The sequence below is a fragment of the Panicum virgatum genome, chromosome 9K, assembly GCF_016808335.1.
Source record: "Panicum virgatum strain AP13 chromosome 9K, P.virgatum_v5, whole genome shotgun sequence".
Taxonomy (NCBI): Eukaryota; Viridiplantae; Streptophyta; class Magnoliopsida; order Poales; family Poaceae; genus Panicum; species Panicum virgatum.
This window is the reverse complement of record NC_053144.1, coordinates 60856403-60872669: the sequence shown is the minus strand read 5'-3', so window position 1 is coordinate 60872669 and position 16267 is coordinate 60856403. Positions and strand designations below refer to the sequence as shown.

Genomic DNA, 16267 nt, shown 5'->3' with positions numbered 1-16267 from the left:
GTATTTTTTAGGAACTCTTGGAGAAACCTTAGTGAATTAACATACACCTTCCTTCTTTAAAAAAACTATGACTTGGCAATGGAATTTGGATATTTTGCCGGACTGCACAAACTGCAAAGGTGAAAAGGCTAATCATGGCAGAGATCTAAGACTATTAGCATGGTGACCTTGGGCAGCTCAAGAGAAGCAGGGTATGGAAATTTACCTACTGTTCTTTTCGGAGAACCAATCTAGTAGTACCTTTAAACTTACATTCCTTACTATTAATTTCCTCTAACCAAATACACCGAAATGACGTGAAGTTGAATCAAAACAGCAACAGGTAATGTTGAACTGTCAGTAGTTGTTATATCCAATGGAGTGGAAGGTTCTCTCGTCCAGAGCCCCTTAGAAAGATTGTGGGTCACCAAACAGGGTAAAAATTAAGAACCAAACAACGCAAACATAATAATTACAACAAAGTAGGCATGATCTTGGTTGCTAGTAGTTACCTAAGCTGACACACCTCTTATTACCCATCACTTCGTAAAAAAGAAGAGGGGTGCCATATGATTCACTTTCTCTCTGAAACAACTCCCTCTCTCTAGAGGGAACAATGGAGATCAGCGATGAGCAGAGGATGGAGATGTCCATCGTGGAGCGCCACCATCTTCCTCCTTCCTCACATGGCAATGGAGACGCCGAGGCCGACGTGGAGGAGGAGCATCTGTGGCCAACGAAAGATGGCCCTCTTCCAATATTCCTCAAGGTGCTTATTTTACCATAACGCGCTCATGTTTATGGTGCATAAGAAATTGCTAGATGTAGAAATAACTCACGGTGGGTGATGTTAAAACTGAACCTTTTATTTTGGGGGCAAAATACAGTTTGAGAATGTTGAGTACAGAGTGAAGATGACTTTGAAGAACCCCCTCACAGCTGCAAGAGTGGCCTTTGCATCCCATATGAGGGTGGATCAGGGCAGCAGCAGCAGCAAACACATCCTCAAGGGCATTGCGGGGAGTGTGGACCCTGGTGAGATCCTGGCGCTGATGGGCCCATCTGGCAGTGGCAAGACCACTTTGCTCAAGATCCTGGGAGGCAGGCTCAGTGGTGGCATCAAGGGCCAAATTACCTACAATGACACCCCCTACAACCCCCATCTCAAGAAAAGGTAAAACTGTAAAAAAAATCTCAGGAAATTATCACCGATATATTTTTTTTCTTACTTTATTTTTCTTCATTTTCGGCATTCCTGTAGGATTGGATTTGTGACTCAAGACGACGTCCTCTTCCCACAGCTAACGGTGGAGGAGACCCTCGTGTTCGCCGCGTTCTTGAGGCTCCCTGCTCGCATGTCCAAGCAGCAAAAGCGCGACAGGGTCGACGCCATCATCACAGAGCTGAATCTAGAAAGGTTGCTTGCTCCATCACCGCTACATTTGTTTACCAGATTGGCACGGATTTTTTTTTTGTTCATCATCGCATGCCTGCTACTTTTTAAAATTGAATTTAATTCACATGTATGATATGAATGTTGATCGAATGAGTTGTGAGAATCGATCGTGTGGTTTAGGTGCCGGCACACCAAGATCGGCGGAGCGTTCGTGAGGGGGGTGTCAGGAGGCGAGAGGAAGAGGACCAGCATCGGGTACGAGATCCTCGTCGACCCATCGCTCCTCCTCCTCGATGAGCCCACCTCTGGGCTCGACTCCACGTCAGCGAGCAAGCTCATCCTCATCCTCCAGCGCCTCGCCAAGGTACGCTTCATCTCTGCGCGCAAAGCCGCCGACGATCGACGCGCATTTGATCGCGTTAGTACGTCTTGGATCCCTGCAGACGCGCAGGACGATCATCACGACGATCCACCAGCCGTCGAGCCGCATGTTCCACATGTTCGACAAGCTGCTGCTCATCTCCGACGGCCACGTCATCTACCACGGCAAGGCCCGGGACTGCATGCACCACTTCTCCTCGCTGGGGTTCGTCCCGGAGATCCCCATGAACCCCGCCGAGTTCCTGCTGGACCTAGCCACGGGCAACCTCGACGACATCAGCGTCCCCGAGGCGCTGCGCGGCTCGCCGGACCCCCAGGAGTTCAGGTCCCATGTCATCCGGCACCTGCAGCTCAAGTACAGGTCCGCCGCCGCCGCAGCCGGTGGCGCCGAGGCGGCGGCGAGGAGGACGCTGCCAACGGAGCAGTTGCGGTTGGCGGTGCGGGCGCGCAAGGATCGGCGGGGCATCGGGTGGTTCCAGCAGTTCGCCGTGCTGTCCCGGCGCACGTTCAGGGAGCGCGCCTCCGACTACCTGGACAAGATGCGGCTCGCGCAGGCCGTCGGCGTGGCGCTCCTCCTCGGCCTCCTCTGGTGGAAGTCCAAGACCGGCAACGAGGCCCAGCTGCGCGACCAGGTGGGGCTCATCTTCTACATCTGCATCTTCTGGACGTCGTCGTCGCTGTTCGGCTCCGTCTACGTGTTCCCGTTCGAGAAGCTGTACCTGGTGAAGGAGCGCAAGGCGGACATGTACCGGCTGAGCGCCTACTACGCCAGCAGCACGCTGTGCGACGCCGTGCCGCATGTCGTCTACCCGGTGCTCTTCATGGCCATCCTCTACTTCATGGCCGACCTCCGGCGGACGGTGCCGTGCTTCTTCCTGACGCTGCTCGCCACGCTGCTGATCGTGTTCACGAGCCAGGGCACCGGGGAGCTGCTGGGCGCGGCCATCCTGAGCGTGAAGCGCGCGGGGGTGATGGCGTCGCTGGTGCTCATGCTCTTCCTGCTCACCGGCGGCTATTACGTGCAGCACATCCCCAAATTCATCCGGTGGCTCAAGTACGTGTCGTTCATGCACTACGGGTTCAACCTGCTGCTCAAGGCGCAGTACCACGGGAACCTGACGTACGACTGCGGCAGCCGCGGCGGGTGCCGGCGGTTGCAGTCGTCGCCGTCGTTCGACACCGTGGACCTCGACGGCAGCATGCGCGAGGTCTGGATCCTGCTCGCCATGGCGCTCGCCTACCGACTCCTCGCCTACTTCTGCCTCCTCAAGCGGATCAGCTTCATGCCCTTGTGATGACCAGGGTTACGTTACCGACCGGTCCGGCCAAACCGGCGGGGTCCGGTACCGGTATACCGGACCGGTTTGGCCGGAAACCGGTCCAAACCGGTTGAAGTCAAATTTGAATTTAAAATCTTCTGTGCAAACGGTTCGTACCGGTATACCGGTCGATTTGACCGGTTTACCGATCGGTTTGACTGGTAACCCGCCAAATTCAAATTTTTTTCTTTTTTGATTTAAATTCAAATGCCCGCAAAGTATACTAAATGAATGTTTGTATAACATGTTTTAGCCTAAATGAACCCTCTAAGGCTTTTTTATACTACTTTTATATTGTATTTGTATACTTTTGTATGCATGTTTTTTTTGTTTAACTTCAAATCCCCGCAAACTATACTAAATGAACGAATTTTTGAGAAAATTTGACACCATTAGATTCGTCGCACCTTGAAGTATTTTTAGAATTTTTTTGGTAATTTTTCATTTTTTTAATTTAATTTTGAATTTTGAATTTGGACCGGTTTGATACCGGCCCAAACCGGAACCGGTCCGGACCGGTTTGACCGGTTGTGAACCCTGGTGATGACCCGGCTACTCCTGATTTGTTTAAAACCGATGACAAAGAAAATTGACTGCAGACCACTGTGTATCGGTCTTGTTCTTGACACTCGAGAGATGATTAAATGTCAGGTTCAGAAGAGACTGGTTGTTTCAGATATGATGGATGTTAGCCACGCTGCTCTCGGTGTGCCCTGTTTCGATCCGTAAAAGTGCCCAGTGCCCACACAACTGTTTGCGATCTGGCTCGCTGCGTGTGGCTTTTGCATCCCGATATCGATCTGGTTGCTGGTCCTCGATCCGCCTGGTGAAGCATGCGCTGCTGGCCTGCGGGCAGTGCGCTTTCGCGGTGGCCGGGGTAGCCACGCACTGTACCCGTCCCTGCGGCCTACGGGCATGAATGTGATCCGCCGATCGTTGCAGCAACGTACAGGCGCAGACACAGGCTAGGTGCCAGACCTTCAGTACTCGTCCAACCTGTGCCTGCGCCTGCGCCTGTACGTAGCTATCTGTATCGCTGCCCTCGCTCTGCATCTGAATACAGCGGCCTGTCTGTCTGTCGGTCGGGACGAGGCTTTGTCCCGCTGGCCGCTGGTGTATCCGGCCGCAAGCACCACCAACCCCCTGCGCCGTCCGCCGTCCGCCTCCCGGCCCTCCGGGGAGCTCAGCTTGTCGTCGAGGCCTCGAGGGGGAACCAGCGGTCGAGCACTCGAGCAGAGGCCGGAGGGAGACGAAGGGAGCCGGCCAGCCTCGGCCCGTGAGCAATTACCAACGCTAATCCTGGCCTCACATATACGATCCAACGGATACGGTGGATCCAAGGGGTGGACGGTATGGTGGCTGCGCCGCCGCGTTCTGGCCATTCCCTGCGTTCTCCTCCCCCGTTCCCAGTTCCGGAAGCGTCGGGGAGCAACGCGCGTACGCCGGCGTGCGGTGAGCCCCCCCTCTCTAGTCGCGCTCCTCCCCCGGCGGCGCGCCTAACAGCTAACGTGGATAGAGAGGAGCCGCCGCCGCCGGCCCCCGTACGTCGGAGTACCTCGCGTGCGCATTTACTGAGAGGACGGGGCGCTCTGTACCTGGCACTCTGGCAGTGGCCGCTGGTAAAAGGGGCAGGTGCTGTTCTGGCTGAGTGATTCGTGCCTGATGAGACACCGGAGGCGGAGGGGCGGCCTTCAACCTGCTGCCCGGCGTGCAGGCGTGCCGGACTGCCGGTTGCTGATCAGCGTGCAGTACCCGTACGAAAGAGCGTGCAGACGACGACGGTACAGTACGTTTATCTTCGAGCACCGACTTGGTGGCATATCACGGGACCTCCCATTCTCCCTGTGAACTTGCCACGACATCTACAATTTACACCAGAGGTGCAAATTTACTGCATGAAACTCTCCTACATCCTCGTTTGGTGCAAATTAAATGTGCTCTGAGTGGGGACGACTGGAGAGGCGATCAAGATCAAGACGTGCACGCAGCAGTGCCCATCCCATTCAAAATTAAGGAGAACCTTTCGATCACTTCACCTGTGTCTCGCGCCACGACGTCTCTTCTCTAGAGTCTAGAGTGGCAAACGCAGTAATTGCTGATAGAAAGATGTCAGGTTCAGCCGTCCGGGACTCGCAGCTATCGCGTACTACAAGCTACACGAATCCAAGGACCTTTCAATTCATACGGTGTCACGGTGCGTACCAGTAGCAGCCACCGGAGAATGACAGTGCCGGTTCATTGATTTCAGCCACAGGTACAGCACTCGCAAAAGTCGTCTGGTGATGCGTTAATCCTGACGATTTCTCCGTATGCGTTAATCAGCCGGAGCCCCTACGTCGTCAAATGTACGCATCAGTCAGGCTCGTCGTCGTCCTCCGGCGAAAACAGCGAGTTTTACCATTTGGCCGTCACAGTCGAACGTACCTCTGGCCGCTGGGCCCCCAACCCCAACAGCGCTGCTGGCTTGGCCCTCTCTCTGGCGCGCCTGACGAACTGCTGCGCCCTTTGACTTGGAACCGCAATCAGACTGCGCGAGTCGTTCGCAGAGGTCGTCCTTGGCTCCTTCCTTGCGCGCTGCAAAATCTGCCGCGAGAGACAACAGAGAACCCAACCCGGTCGGCGACCTGGTATCGCCGTACGTCGCGGAGCACGGAAGGGACAAGTGGTGGCATTCACTTCGTCGCACGGGCTACGGATCGTGTCTCCGATCCAGATCGAGCTCCCGGGCTCATGACGCCCTACGCACGACGTGGATGAGCAGTAGTATCCGTAATCGGAGCAGTAGAACACGCAAGATGCAAGTCGCCGTAGCACGTACTGTACAGAGTAGTGTGCTCATGTCCGACAGATGCTTCGGTGCGAGTGTGATTGGAGGGTGTGACAGTCACGGTGCGAGGGAGCATGAAGCGTAGTAGTACGAGCGGACAACAGCCTACTCGCCTTTGCCCATGCCCACATCCCTCCAAGAAGCCAGGAGAGAGCAGGAGAGCCCGAGGGGATCTGGATCACTAGACCAAAGGAAAAACATGGAAAAGGGGAAGCAAAACCAAAATCACTTCCTGTGACTCCAGTTCGAGACAGTACTTGAGCACTAATCAAGATTCCGAGGGAGAGGACGAGAGAGGAATCGGCTGTTCGGATTATTTAGGCTTGGCTTGTCTCAATTTATTTTCTCTCATAAAATATTATTCATTCTACAAGTTCTATACTATTTATACGATGAGCCGAACATGCTCGAACAGGAAGGGGGGGCAGGGCATTAACCACGCATCAGTTGCCACCGACCCCGACCCGACCGGCATTCAAGTCCCGCGCCGCGCCCCATCCCCCTCACCTCATCCCCGTGTGGCCGAAGCGAGCTGCCAAAAACGACGTCCCACGCGGGAGCACCACCAGCACCGGACCGCCGACCGCCGCCCCACAGGCCGCAGCACGATCGCGACGTCGCCACCACCCACCGCAGGGCAAGGGGACGGGACGGGCACTGGCAACCGGCACCACCCCCGCCACTCCACCCCGAGTTCGCCAGAACCCGAGAAAACCCCTAGTCGGATCCCCGTCAGGAGAGGGGCGTCGCGGCAGAGAGCTGTTCGTAGCACGCGGGCAGCGCGCTCCATCGTCCGCGGTGGCCATGGTCTCGTCCCCGTCCCCTCCCCCTGCCTTCCCCACCGTCGTAAGTGCGCGCGCCTCCCTCCCTTCTCTCGCCTAGTCACGACGGTTTTGTCGTGCTTGAGTGGTTGAGCTGTTCGCCGCGCAATGCGCCGTCAGGCCTCCAGCGAGCCGAAGCAGCAGCGGGGCGGCGCGAAGGCGGCGCCGGAGAAGGCGGACAAGAAGTACGCGCACGTCCCGACGCCGCTCCACCACGGCGGCGGCGGGGCCAGCAAGAAGACGCCCCGCGGGGCCAAGGGCGGCGACGGCGCCGACGCGGCGGTGTCCTGCTCCGACTGCCGTTTCAAGCAGCGGGCCCTCGCGCCGGCGTCGCCCGGGGCCGTCATCCGCTCGCTGTTCGTCTCCCTCACGCGCCGCTCCACCCCGCGCTCGTCGCCGTCGGCGACGTCGGCCTCGGGAGGGCCCGGCAACGCGGGGGACGGCGAGCAGTGGCGCCTCGCCGCGGCCGACCTCTCCCGGAGGCTCGCCGCGGCTACGCGCACGCGGGACGAGGCGCTGGAGGAGACCACTCGCCTGAAGCACTCGCTCGCCGAGCTGGAGCTCAAGCTCGCGCGCCTCGAGGCCCGCGTGCTCCCGACGCCCACGGCCGCCGCCTTCCCCGTCGACGCCTTCCTCCGCGCCGTCTCCACCGCGCGCGCCGCCGTGCGGAACCTCGCGCGCGCGCTGTCCACGCACCTCCGCAGCCCCGCCAGCCCCGGCCCCAACATCGAGAGCTTCCTCAACCGCGCCTTCCACGGCGACTTCGAGCTGGACACCGACGCCGACGCCCACACCCCGGACCCCGCGGGCCGGTGCGAGGCCAACCTCGCGGCGTACCACGCCGTGGCGGTGCTGACGTGGGAGGAGGTCCTGCTCCACGGCACCAAGCACTACAGCGAGGGGCTCAGCCGCTTCTGCGACGCCAAGATGAGCGAGGTGGTGTCCTCCCTCGGGTGGGCCCGCGCGCGGGCGTGGCCGGAGCCGCTGCTGCAGGCCTTCTTCCTGGCCGCCAAGGGCGTGTGGGGCGTCCGCCTCCTGGCGCGGTCCGTCCACCCGCCGCTCCCCGTGGTGCGCGCGGAGCGCGGCGCGCGCTTCGACCCGCGGTTCATGGAGGACGCCGCGGCCAGGCGGGCGGGGAGGCTGGAGCCGGCCAGCGTGAAGATGATGGTGGCGCCGGGGTTCCACGTGTACCTGGCCGGCGCGGGCGTGGTGAAGTGCAGGGTCGTGTGCTTCTACAGCAGCAGCAACGGCCGCACCGCCGGCCACAGAGATGGCGGGAGCAGCACCAACGGCAACGTGGGGTTGGGGAGTAGCTGTAGTGACATGAATGGGAGTGCTACAGACGTGGTGGATAGCTGTAAGAGCAGTAGGGTCGGGTAGTTGCTGCATACTCGTAGGTAAAGAAGAACACGGGGAATTTTCCTTGTCCGGTAAAAACACGATCTGCATTTAGCTGCTACTGCTGTTCTGTTTGTGTGAATATGGGTGAATTGATCATTACCAATTTCTTCTAGTTTTGCATCTCTAAAAGTTTAAATTCCGAAGTGCAAGGTCCTTTGTTTGGCCGATGCAGCAGTTGGAGTTTTTGAAGAGCAAGAGTGCGCCATGAGCATGGGCCCCTTGGAAGCTGGAAACTTTCCCATCACAATGGTCTATAGGAGACTAGGAGTTGATTGATTTGACGTTCCAACGATGTTAACCGTCAGGCACGGGCTTTTGGTCTTTCATTTTCCTTTCATCGCATCTTTGTTCATTTCTCTTCTTGTTGATTTGTTTGTATATCAGTATATGGGGGAAATTGAGCTTAGAAAAATATAGAACCGTATGAATCTACTGTTGGGATCTCTGCTTTGTAGATGCCCAGACAGAGAGCATGAACAGTAAGAAAAGGTTGTAATGAAAGTAAGTGTCGAACTCTCCAATAATGATCAGAAAATTCAACCCTTTACACTGTGAAGAGAGGGGGCTATTTATACCCCTAGCCCTCGGCCAGGTCTTCCTAAATTGCCCCCTCCCAACTCATTTACAGCTTACTCTTAGCCGGTTCCTGGGTAAAATTACAACGTGAGAGGTTTACAAATCCGACCTTCTCACATATTCACGTTTTACTCACATGTCTACAACCGACGAAGGTTACAACAACCTTCGGGTACCTCCGGGAGTTTGAGCCATGCAGGTTCCATGATCGAGCAATCAGTCGTCATCTTCGCTCCCGGTGGTGATCTCTTCTCCCGAAGGTCCTGGCCTTCGAGTTTATGCTTTCGGGTAGCCAAATGTCACCTTCGTCTCCCGAAGGTGGTCGCCGAAGGTCTTGCTCTTAGACTTTTGCTTCCGAGCGGCGGTTTGTTTCCTTCGCCTACCGAAGGTGACCACCGAAGGTCTTGGTCTTTAAACTTGCGCTTCTGAGTGATCCTTCGTCACCTTCGGGTACGCTTACCCTCCTCTCGCTGGAGCCCTGCAAAAGAGTTAGGGAGCATTTCCGAGGGTGGGAGCTTGACCCGGAGGTCCAATCCCCAACATCTACCACGAAGTGCTAATTTTAATTTCTCTTTTCTTATACTAGTGGAGATGTGTCACGTGTTTAAAGAACAATTGTATTTAAAAATATTACATGTTTGCATAGAATAGAGGCCAAATATGTCTTTGATGTAAGTCTTTATACCTGTTTATCTATCTATAAATAATAAATACTATAAGACGTGTGCATTACAATAAAGGAAATTTAATAATACTTCTCGACATCCATGTTCCTTATGGAGTAGACAGCAGCTCTTATATCTTCTGGGATATTGTCTGCGCTCTCATTAAAATGGCATCTTAAAACTTCAATTAGGAACCACTTTCTGAGAACAAACGGATCCTGTAGAGCAATTGAAAACATTTTTAGTAAAGGAGAATTTGAGTGATAACATAGAATATCTAATGGATTGAATTACTAACCATAAAGAGCCTTTGCTGGAATGGTTGTCCATCCCACAATCTCATAAGTTCATAGACTATATACTCCGTCAAGTTCCTACACATCATAAAATTTTCTAAGAACACTTAAAGTTATCAAGTCAAAATATTTCATATTTCAATTTATTGATGTAAAGAAAGGGGTGTTGGGGCAAAAAAATTAGTATTACCCGTCAAGTGTTTTAGGAATATAAAAAAGGAAATATAGGATTCCAATCATAAATGTCGTCATTCCATGCAGGATCTACTTCCTCCATGGCACGATCAAATGTTTTTCGAACCTTTTGTATTCGAGGAAGGTAGTAAAAGATAGGGTGGTTATATGCATCACTTTGACGCACAGGTGAAGGATCAACTATCATTATGACTCTGGCCTTCCTGTCTAGTACAAAAAATGCATATGTGCCACACGAATAGAAAGGTATGATAACCTAGAATAGTAGATGTTAATATATGCGCAAGCTTTAGTTGTTATATACGAAGCATAAAAGAATATGAAGCATAAAAGAAATTTGAATAGAACTTACCAGCTGACATGATATATATATATGATGAATGACGATGGCCGAGATGCGCCGGCCGCGACTGTAGTGCGCGTGTGTCTCGTGCCTTGCCTCCTGATGGCGATATGGAATAACGCCTAGCTAGTAACTTTGCCTCATGACGGCGATAAGGAAGAACGCCTAGCTGGCAAGTTCCCTGATTCCTTGCCGCACCTGAACTATACTATTTTTTTTTTTGCGGGTACTGAACTATAGTAATAACCAGGCCAGATCGATCACAACCATGGAAGAACGACAAGACACTAGCTAGTTGACAATGTGAAGGCTAGCGTGTGATGGAGATGTACCTCTGCCGCCGGCCGTCTGGTTTGGTCGAGCGCTAATGCAGCAGGCTGCTCCTGGCTCGGCGACCCGCTCACCGAGCGGGACGAGCGGCCGCTTGCCACGCGTCGCAGCGGCCTGCTGCCGGACGGTGCCGAACTTGGTGATGATGACCCTATGCAATCGCTGATGACCCTGAGATTGGTAGATTCCATGTGTAAATTTGGAAACATGAGATCACCGTGCATGGAAATTTGGAAACATGAGATCACCGTGCATGGAAATTTGGAAACATGAGGCCGCATACGCTAACTGCTCATAGTAGCTAATTGGCTTTTCATATGAGATTAACTGCTCATAGTAGCTAATAGAATTTCCATATGAGATCAATAGGTGGGTACGGTGGGTACATAGGAGAGCTATGGTGAGAAAAGTTGGAGATTTTGAGTGAAAACATTTTAGAAATAGCTATTTTCATCTATCCACCATCTTGGGACCTGCGGTGTGGGGCCATCTGTGAGGGGTAAGAGTGGTTCACTTTGGTGAGAATTGTTTTCAATTGTTTCAACTTTTATAGTATAGATAGATACTATATAAGTGCCTATCGTATTAACTATTAAGGGTTTCATGTTTTGTTATTTGCAGAGATGAGACCTGAATCAACAAGTTTTTGCAAAAGGAGATAAGAAAATTCCGGCCGAATTATTAAAAGTCCTCCATAAATGGGCTCTGTAGATCTCAAATTGGCCCATTACTAAAAACAAATGAGACCACCAAAAAGCCCAGAGCAATTGGTTGCTGCCAGCTCCTCTTCCGCTTCCCCAGCTCCCCACCCGCTCGCCGTGCGGCCGGGCCCGCTAGTTCCGCCGCTCGCCTACCTCCACACGCTAGCCAATGGCGGCCGCCATGCGGAGCGCCAGCCTCCTACGTCTTGGATTCCGCCAGGTCTCCTCTCTGGTGTTCCAGGTGCCCCCTTGCTCGGCCCCGAGCCTGGGCCTGAACCTGGCCGTTGGCCGTGCCGGATTGGTACGCCTCTGTTGCTCGGCGGCCGGGGCCGGCGACGACGGGGGCAAGAAGGTGTCGGCGCGGCTGGCGCTGACGCAGCAGGTGCTTCGCGACGCCGAGGAGCGTGCCGCGTCGGCTGGCTCTGACCCCGCCCCAAAGATCACCCTGGGTAACTAGCTAGAACTGCTGAATCCCCATTCGTCTTCCAATCGGTTCCTGAATCCTAAGGGTGTGTTTAGTTCCACCCCGTAAACGCAAAAAAGCCGTAACGTATTAAAGTGAAAAGGAATCTTGCTAATTTGAAGTACTAAATGAAGTTTATTTATAAAACTTTTTGCATGGATGGGCTGTAAATCGCGAGACGAATTTAATGAGCCTACTTAATCCATGATTTGCAACAGTGATGCTACAGTAACCATCCATTAATTATTGATTAATCATGGATTAATTAGCATAATTAGATTCGTCTCGCGATTTACAACCCATCTGTGCAAAAAATTTTGTAAATAGACTTCATTTAGTGCTTCAAATTGGGAAGATTCGAAACGCAAATTTTTTTTGCGTTTACACCCTACCGAACTAAACACGGCCTAAGGCTCCGTTTGGATGTCGATATTGGAGCTCTTGGCATTGAATTGGTTTCAATGCCAAATCAGACTAGTTTTGATATTGGGTTACAATACCAAAGTCATTGTTTGGATGGAGATGAAATTGCTAGATGGAATCAAGGAGCAAGCGAATACCAATTCGTGTTTGGATGTTCATACCTGTGGCATTTGAGAATTGACCATCGTCTTCTCGCCAGAGAAGGCCGCCGTCTTCATCCGGGGCGGAGCTCCCCCGCGCTCGCCCACACCTCGCCGGCGAGGAAGGAGAAGAAGGCAAGGGAGGACGGGGGCGGCACAGCTCGTCGGGGGAGGGAGGACGGGGGCGGCGCGACCCATCGGCGGAGGAAGGACGGGGGCGGCGCGGCTCGCCAAAGGAGGGAGGATGGGGGCGGCACGGCTCACCAAATGGGAGGAAGAAGAGGAAGGGCGCCGGACGGGAGGAGGAAGAGGAAGGGCTCCGGCCGCGAGGAAGAGGAGGAGAGGCGCCGGTCGCCAGGGACGGAGATGGAGGAGGGCCGCGGCGGCGGAGATGGAGGAAGAAGAGGAAGGGCACCCACTCCGCCGCGGCGAGCCGCTCCCCGTCGCCGGCCGCGTCCCGGCGTGCCTGGACGAGGTGTCCAACACGCTCCACGCGCCGCGCGCCGGGCACCACCTCTTCCATGGCGATGGGATGCTGCAGGCGGTGCGGCTCCGCGGCGGCCCTGCAAGATGCGCGCGACAGGGAGGAGAGGGGAGCGGGGAGAGGGAGAAGGGAGCGAGGAGAGGGAGAGAGAGATGCGGGGAGGAAGAGGGAGCGAAGGCGGAGCTCAGGGAGAGGGGGAGGAAGAGGGGAGACGCGGGGAGGGCGATTCCACACAATACGGAGGGGGAGAGCTCGATATTGCGGGAGGGGGTGCGGCGGTACGCTGAATTCCGTTCGGTATTGGTGCGAGTTTGCAATGCCGATTCCTAGAACATCCAAACAGCTGGTATTGGATGCCCTCAATGCCAATTCCGAATTCCGAGCTTTAATGCCTACATCCGAATATCAATGTCACACCTAGCATTGGTCCTAGAGTTGACTGTAGCTTATGCACCAGATACGGGGCTAAGATCACGATGTTAGTGGGGTTTCCACTGAATCTTCTGTACAAACCCTATTTGCAGAGCAAAAACATGACCGTACGTGCAGAGTCCATTTGACCGAAATGGCTCGCCCCTGGGGGTTTTAGTTGATGATTCAAGTGTTTCTGCAGCTAATTATTCCACTTTATGCCTACTAACATGGCTCGTGATGTGGAATCTGTGCCACGAAAGCAAGCTGTGAATAATATTGGGATCGGCTACTATTAGTTTGGAGTACCCATTAGTTTGTTGTTCACCTGTTCCTTGAGCAGAAACTAGTAGTGTCGAATGCAAGTTAATCAAGCATTGTAAAAGCACCTAGGCTTGCTGCCTTATGGGTACTAAGTAAAGAGTGTTGAAAGCGTGGGGTTGGTTGCGAGATGATAGTGAAGTTTGGGCTGGTGAACTGATGTATCCAACATAGGGTTGCAAGAGGGTACCTGAATGGTAGTTCTGCGTCACCACCTTATTTCATTCTGACAGTGGTATGTGTTCATAAGTTAGCACCTAAGGGCAAGTCATTTTTGTCTATGTTGTGAGGTTAAAGCTACAATTGAGAATGCATTATATTCTCACATATTGTCATGCAACACAAAATGGTAGAAAGCAAGCTGAGATCTGTTTCAGTGAGCCTGTGTGAATTTGTTGTTTGTATAAAATGCAATATGTGTCAATGGACCGGAAGAGAAAAAGAACTTGAAAAGTGAAAACGCTAGATTGCAAGCCATGAAGATAGATTTTGTGCAATTTTTCTTTCTTAAAATTATCTGTATCAGTTCAACATACTTTATCTCAGTGCAATGCGATGATTTGTGCACTGTGATGAGCGTGTCTAGATATCGTTTGAATTGCCCCTGTTCTGACTACATTTTATCTCTGCAGATCATGTTACTGTTAATTTTGCAAGAAGTGGTGGCCCTGGTGGTCAGAATGTTAATAAAGGTTTCGTGTTCTCCCCCATCCTTATTTTGCTCATTTGCATAAACTTTTGCTGTCAGTTCATTATGTTCTGTCATTGCATTTGGTATTGTTCATTCTTCTTGCTTCTACATTAAAGATTTATATAGTTCCTGCTTCTTTCTGCATTCAATAATTACTCATTAGCATATGTATATACCTTTTGTCATTCTTAATCATCAGATAATTGTAGTTGGTCCATCAGTGCTTGAATCAGGGGTTTCCAAATAATAATTACATCTTCTACTCAGTGTTCCTTGTTTTACCCTTTTATTTCTTTTTTTTCCTCTTGTTCTAAAATGGTGCTGCCGTTTTACAGTAAATACAAAGGTTGACATGCGATTCAATGTTAAAGAAGCTCACTGGCTTGGAGAGAGAATCAAGGAACGAATATTACAAGCGGTAAATGAAACCAACATGTTTCAGGATTGCTCCTGTTTATACTGTTTTCCAAACTTGTGCTCTTATATGTACTTTTGCACTTTCTTTCATATGTCTTTCCTAAATCCTGTCAACATGTTGTTAACATTGTAAGTTCTCTTCACGCACAGGAAAAGAATAGGATAAATAAAGACGGTGAGCTTGTGATATCTTCTACAAAAACTAGAACACAGAAGTAATTATCATTCTACTATACCTTTTAGTCATTTTTTGGATAGCAACTGACATGATTTATCATCACAGGGGCAACATTGAAGATGCTTTGCAGAAGATACAGGCATGTTTCCTCCCTTTTTTCTGTTTTTCTAGGACGAATTCTCTTGACTTACTCCACAAATTTATCTTAAGCAGGCAATTATTGATGCCGCATCATATGTTCCTCCACCCCCTACAGAAGAGCAGAAGAAAAAGATAGAAAAAATGTAAGCTGTTCTTTCACCAGTTTATTTCGCCAAAGTCTTCTGCCAATCAGTTGTTCGTATATGGGATTGAGATAGACCGTACCAAGTGCTCAATGATTTCTCAAGAAGTGAAATAATGTGATATTGTCACTGATTTTCTTGAACTTTCTGTGCTCTACGTGTTCCTAATTGTTTTTCATTGCAGTAACATGTTGACGATATATGATTGTTTTTTTATTTTACCTATATTAATTAATCTTACATGGTTTTACTAAGCTGTGCTTTGATATTATGTTTTGTACTTTTGTAAGGTTAAATGCATAAATGCCAAAATGTAGGAAGATTAGTTACAGTTGAGGTTGCCCTTCAGTTTGCTAATTTATTGCTCAGAACGCTTGTGTTGTTTCTTCTCAGAAACCTTTTGTTCCTCTAATGTCTAAATCTTTATTGTTTCATTCTTAACTCATAATTCGATATAGGATTTCTCTATTGCAAAGATCAAATGTTCCTCTGTTGGTGCAAATTACAGTGGTAATTCAGTTTTTCTGCCGGTCATTACAGTGCTGCAGTCGCTGAAAGGAAGAGACTTCAGAATAAAAAAGTGCTTTCACAGAAGAAGGAATTTAGACGGAACAGAACTAGCTGGGATTGATGGAAGGAACATACCTTGCACAAAACGTCTCTGTTTCCTGCTATTCCCCAGTGAACCTGGTGAACATTTCAGCGTGGTAACTTCTGGTGTTTTCTTCCTAATCTGTTTCTTGATGGTTTAAAACTTAGTATGAATACCTTATTGATTCAAATGGACTGGGTGAGTCTGCCAAATGTCTTTTACTCAGCTTGCTCTTGGATGTAGCAAAGCATTCAGGGGTGTACATAAATCGACATATAAAAACAAGACATGGTGAAGGCATCTTTGGTGAAGAAGAACGCTCAGTTTCATAGGCATTGCCAGTTCTTGTTTCGTCCATTGGGGACCGGCCTCTGCCGGGAAACACTGCTTGGGTCCTGAAACGCGGTATACATACCAGTCGTCCTGGTCCCTGAACTTATCAGATACGTACTAGATAGTACACGTGTAACTGAGCACTCATATGTAAAACTGTAACAATTTCCTTTTGGACTTTAGGCTGTGACAATTTCTTTTGGGACTTTAGGCTGTAACAATTTCTTTTTGAGGACTTAAAACTGTAAGAATTTTTCTTGTTCGCCAAATTCTAATGTCAGCGACGCCCGTTGAAGCGCC

At 51.3% G+C, this 16267-nt stretch overlaps 3 protein-coding genes across 4 annotated transcripts; all 3 read left to right on the top strand.

Annotated features, from left to right (window-relative positions):
- Positions 1 to 557: 557 nt before the first annotated feature.
- On the top strand, positions 558 to 3349 carry LOC120653014 (ABC transporter G family member 26-like). The gene is made up of 5 exons (XM_039930998.1): positions 558 to 748; positions 867 to 1153; positions 1241 to 1396; positions 1556 to 1739; positions 1819 to 3349. The coding sequence occupies exons 1-5, from the start codon at positions 596 to 598 to the stop codon at positions 3049 to 3051; spliced, it is 2013 nt and encodes a 670-aa protein (XP_039786932.1). The 5' UTR covers positions 558 to 595; the 3' UTR covers positions 3052 to 3349.
- Positions 3350 to 6314: 2965 nt separating this feature from the next.
- Positions 6315 to 8263, top strand: LOC120653013 (IRK-interacting protein-like). The gene is made up of 2 exons (XM_039930997.1): positions 6315 to 6748; positions 6844 to 8263. Exons 1-2 carry the CDS (start codon positions 6707 to 6709, stop codon positions 8101 to 8103), a joined length of 1302 nt encoding a protein of 433 aa, XP_039786931.1. The 5' UTR covers positions 6315 to 6706; the 3' UTR covers positions 8104 to 8263.
- A 3023-nt stretch (positions 8264 to 11286) lies between these two features.
- LOC120653012 (peptidyl-tRNA hydrolase ICT1, mitochondrial-like) lies at positions 11287 to 16267 on the top strand. Of its 2 annotated transcripts, XR_005666718.1 has the most exons (8): positions 11287 to 11679; positions 14105 to 14164; positions 14499 to 14581; positions 14731 to 14795; positions 14864 to 14897; positions 14972 to 15042; positions 15583 to 15749; positions 15878 to 16267. XR_005666718.1 is itself a non-coding variant. In XM_039930995.1 (7 exons), exons 1-7 carry the CDS (start codon positions 11400 to 11402, stop codon positions 15671 to 15673), a joined length of 684 nt encoding a protein of 227 aa, XP_039786929.1. In that variant the 5' UTR covers positions 11287 to 11399; the 3' UTR covers positions 15674 to 16267. The 2 variants fall into 2 exon arrangements, 1 of the variants encoding a protein (XP_039786929.1); XM_039930995.1 differs by having other exon boundaries at positions 15583 to 16267.

Excerpts from the sequence above, each read along its gene's own strand:
- LOC120653014 (XM_039930998.1), top strand. The coding sequence starts at position 596 with ATGGAGATCAGCGATGAGCAGAGGATGGAGATGTCCATCGTGGAGCGC. Across the intron at positions 1,397-1,555 it reads ACAGAGCTGAATCTAGAAAG|GTGCCGGCACACCAAGATCG; the intron begins GTTGCTTGCTCC and ends CGTGTGGTTTAG. Across the intron at positions 1,740-1,818 it reads TCCTCCAGCGCCTCGCCAAG|ACGCGCAGGACGATCATCAC; the intron begins GTACGCTTCATC and ends GGATCCCTGCAG.
- LOC120653013 (XM_039930997.1), top strand. The coding sequence starts at position 6,707 with ATGGTCTCGTCCCCGTCCCCTCCCCCTGCCTTCCCCACCGTC. Across the intron at positions 6,749-6,843 it reads CCCCTGCCTTCCCCACCGTC|GCCTCCAGCGAGCCGAAGCA; the intron begins GTAAGTGCGCGC and ends ATGCGCCGTCAG.
- LOC120653012 (XM_039930995.1), top strand. The coding sequence starts at position 11,400 with ATGGCGGCCGCCATGCGGAGCGCCAGCCTCCTACGTCTTGGATTCCGC. Across the intron at positions 14,165-14,498 it reads TGGTCAGAATGTTAATAAAG|TAAATACAAAGGTTGACATG; the intron begins GTTTCGTGTTCT and ends GCCGTTTTACAG. Across the intron at positions 15,043-15,582 it reads AAGAAAAAGATAGAAAAAAT|TGCTGCAGTCGCTGAAAGGA; the intron begins GTAAGCTGTTCT and ends CGGTCATTACAG.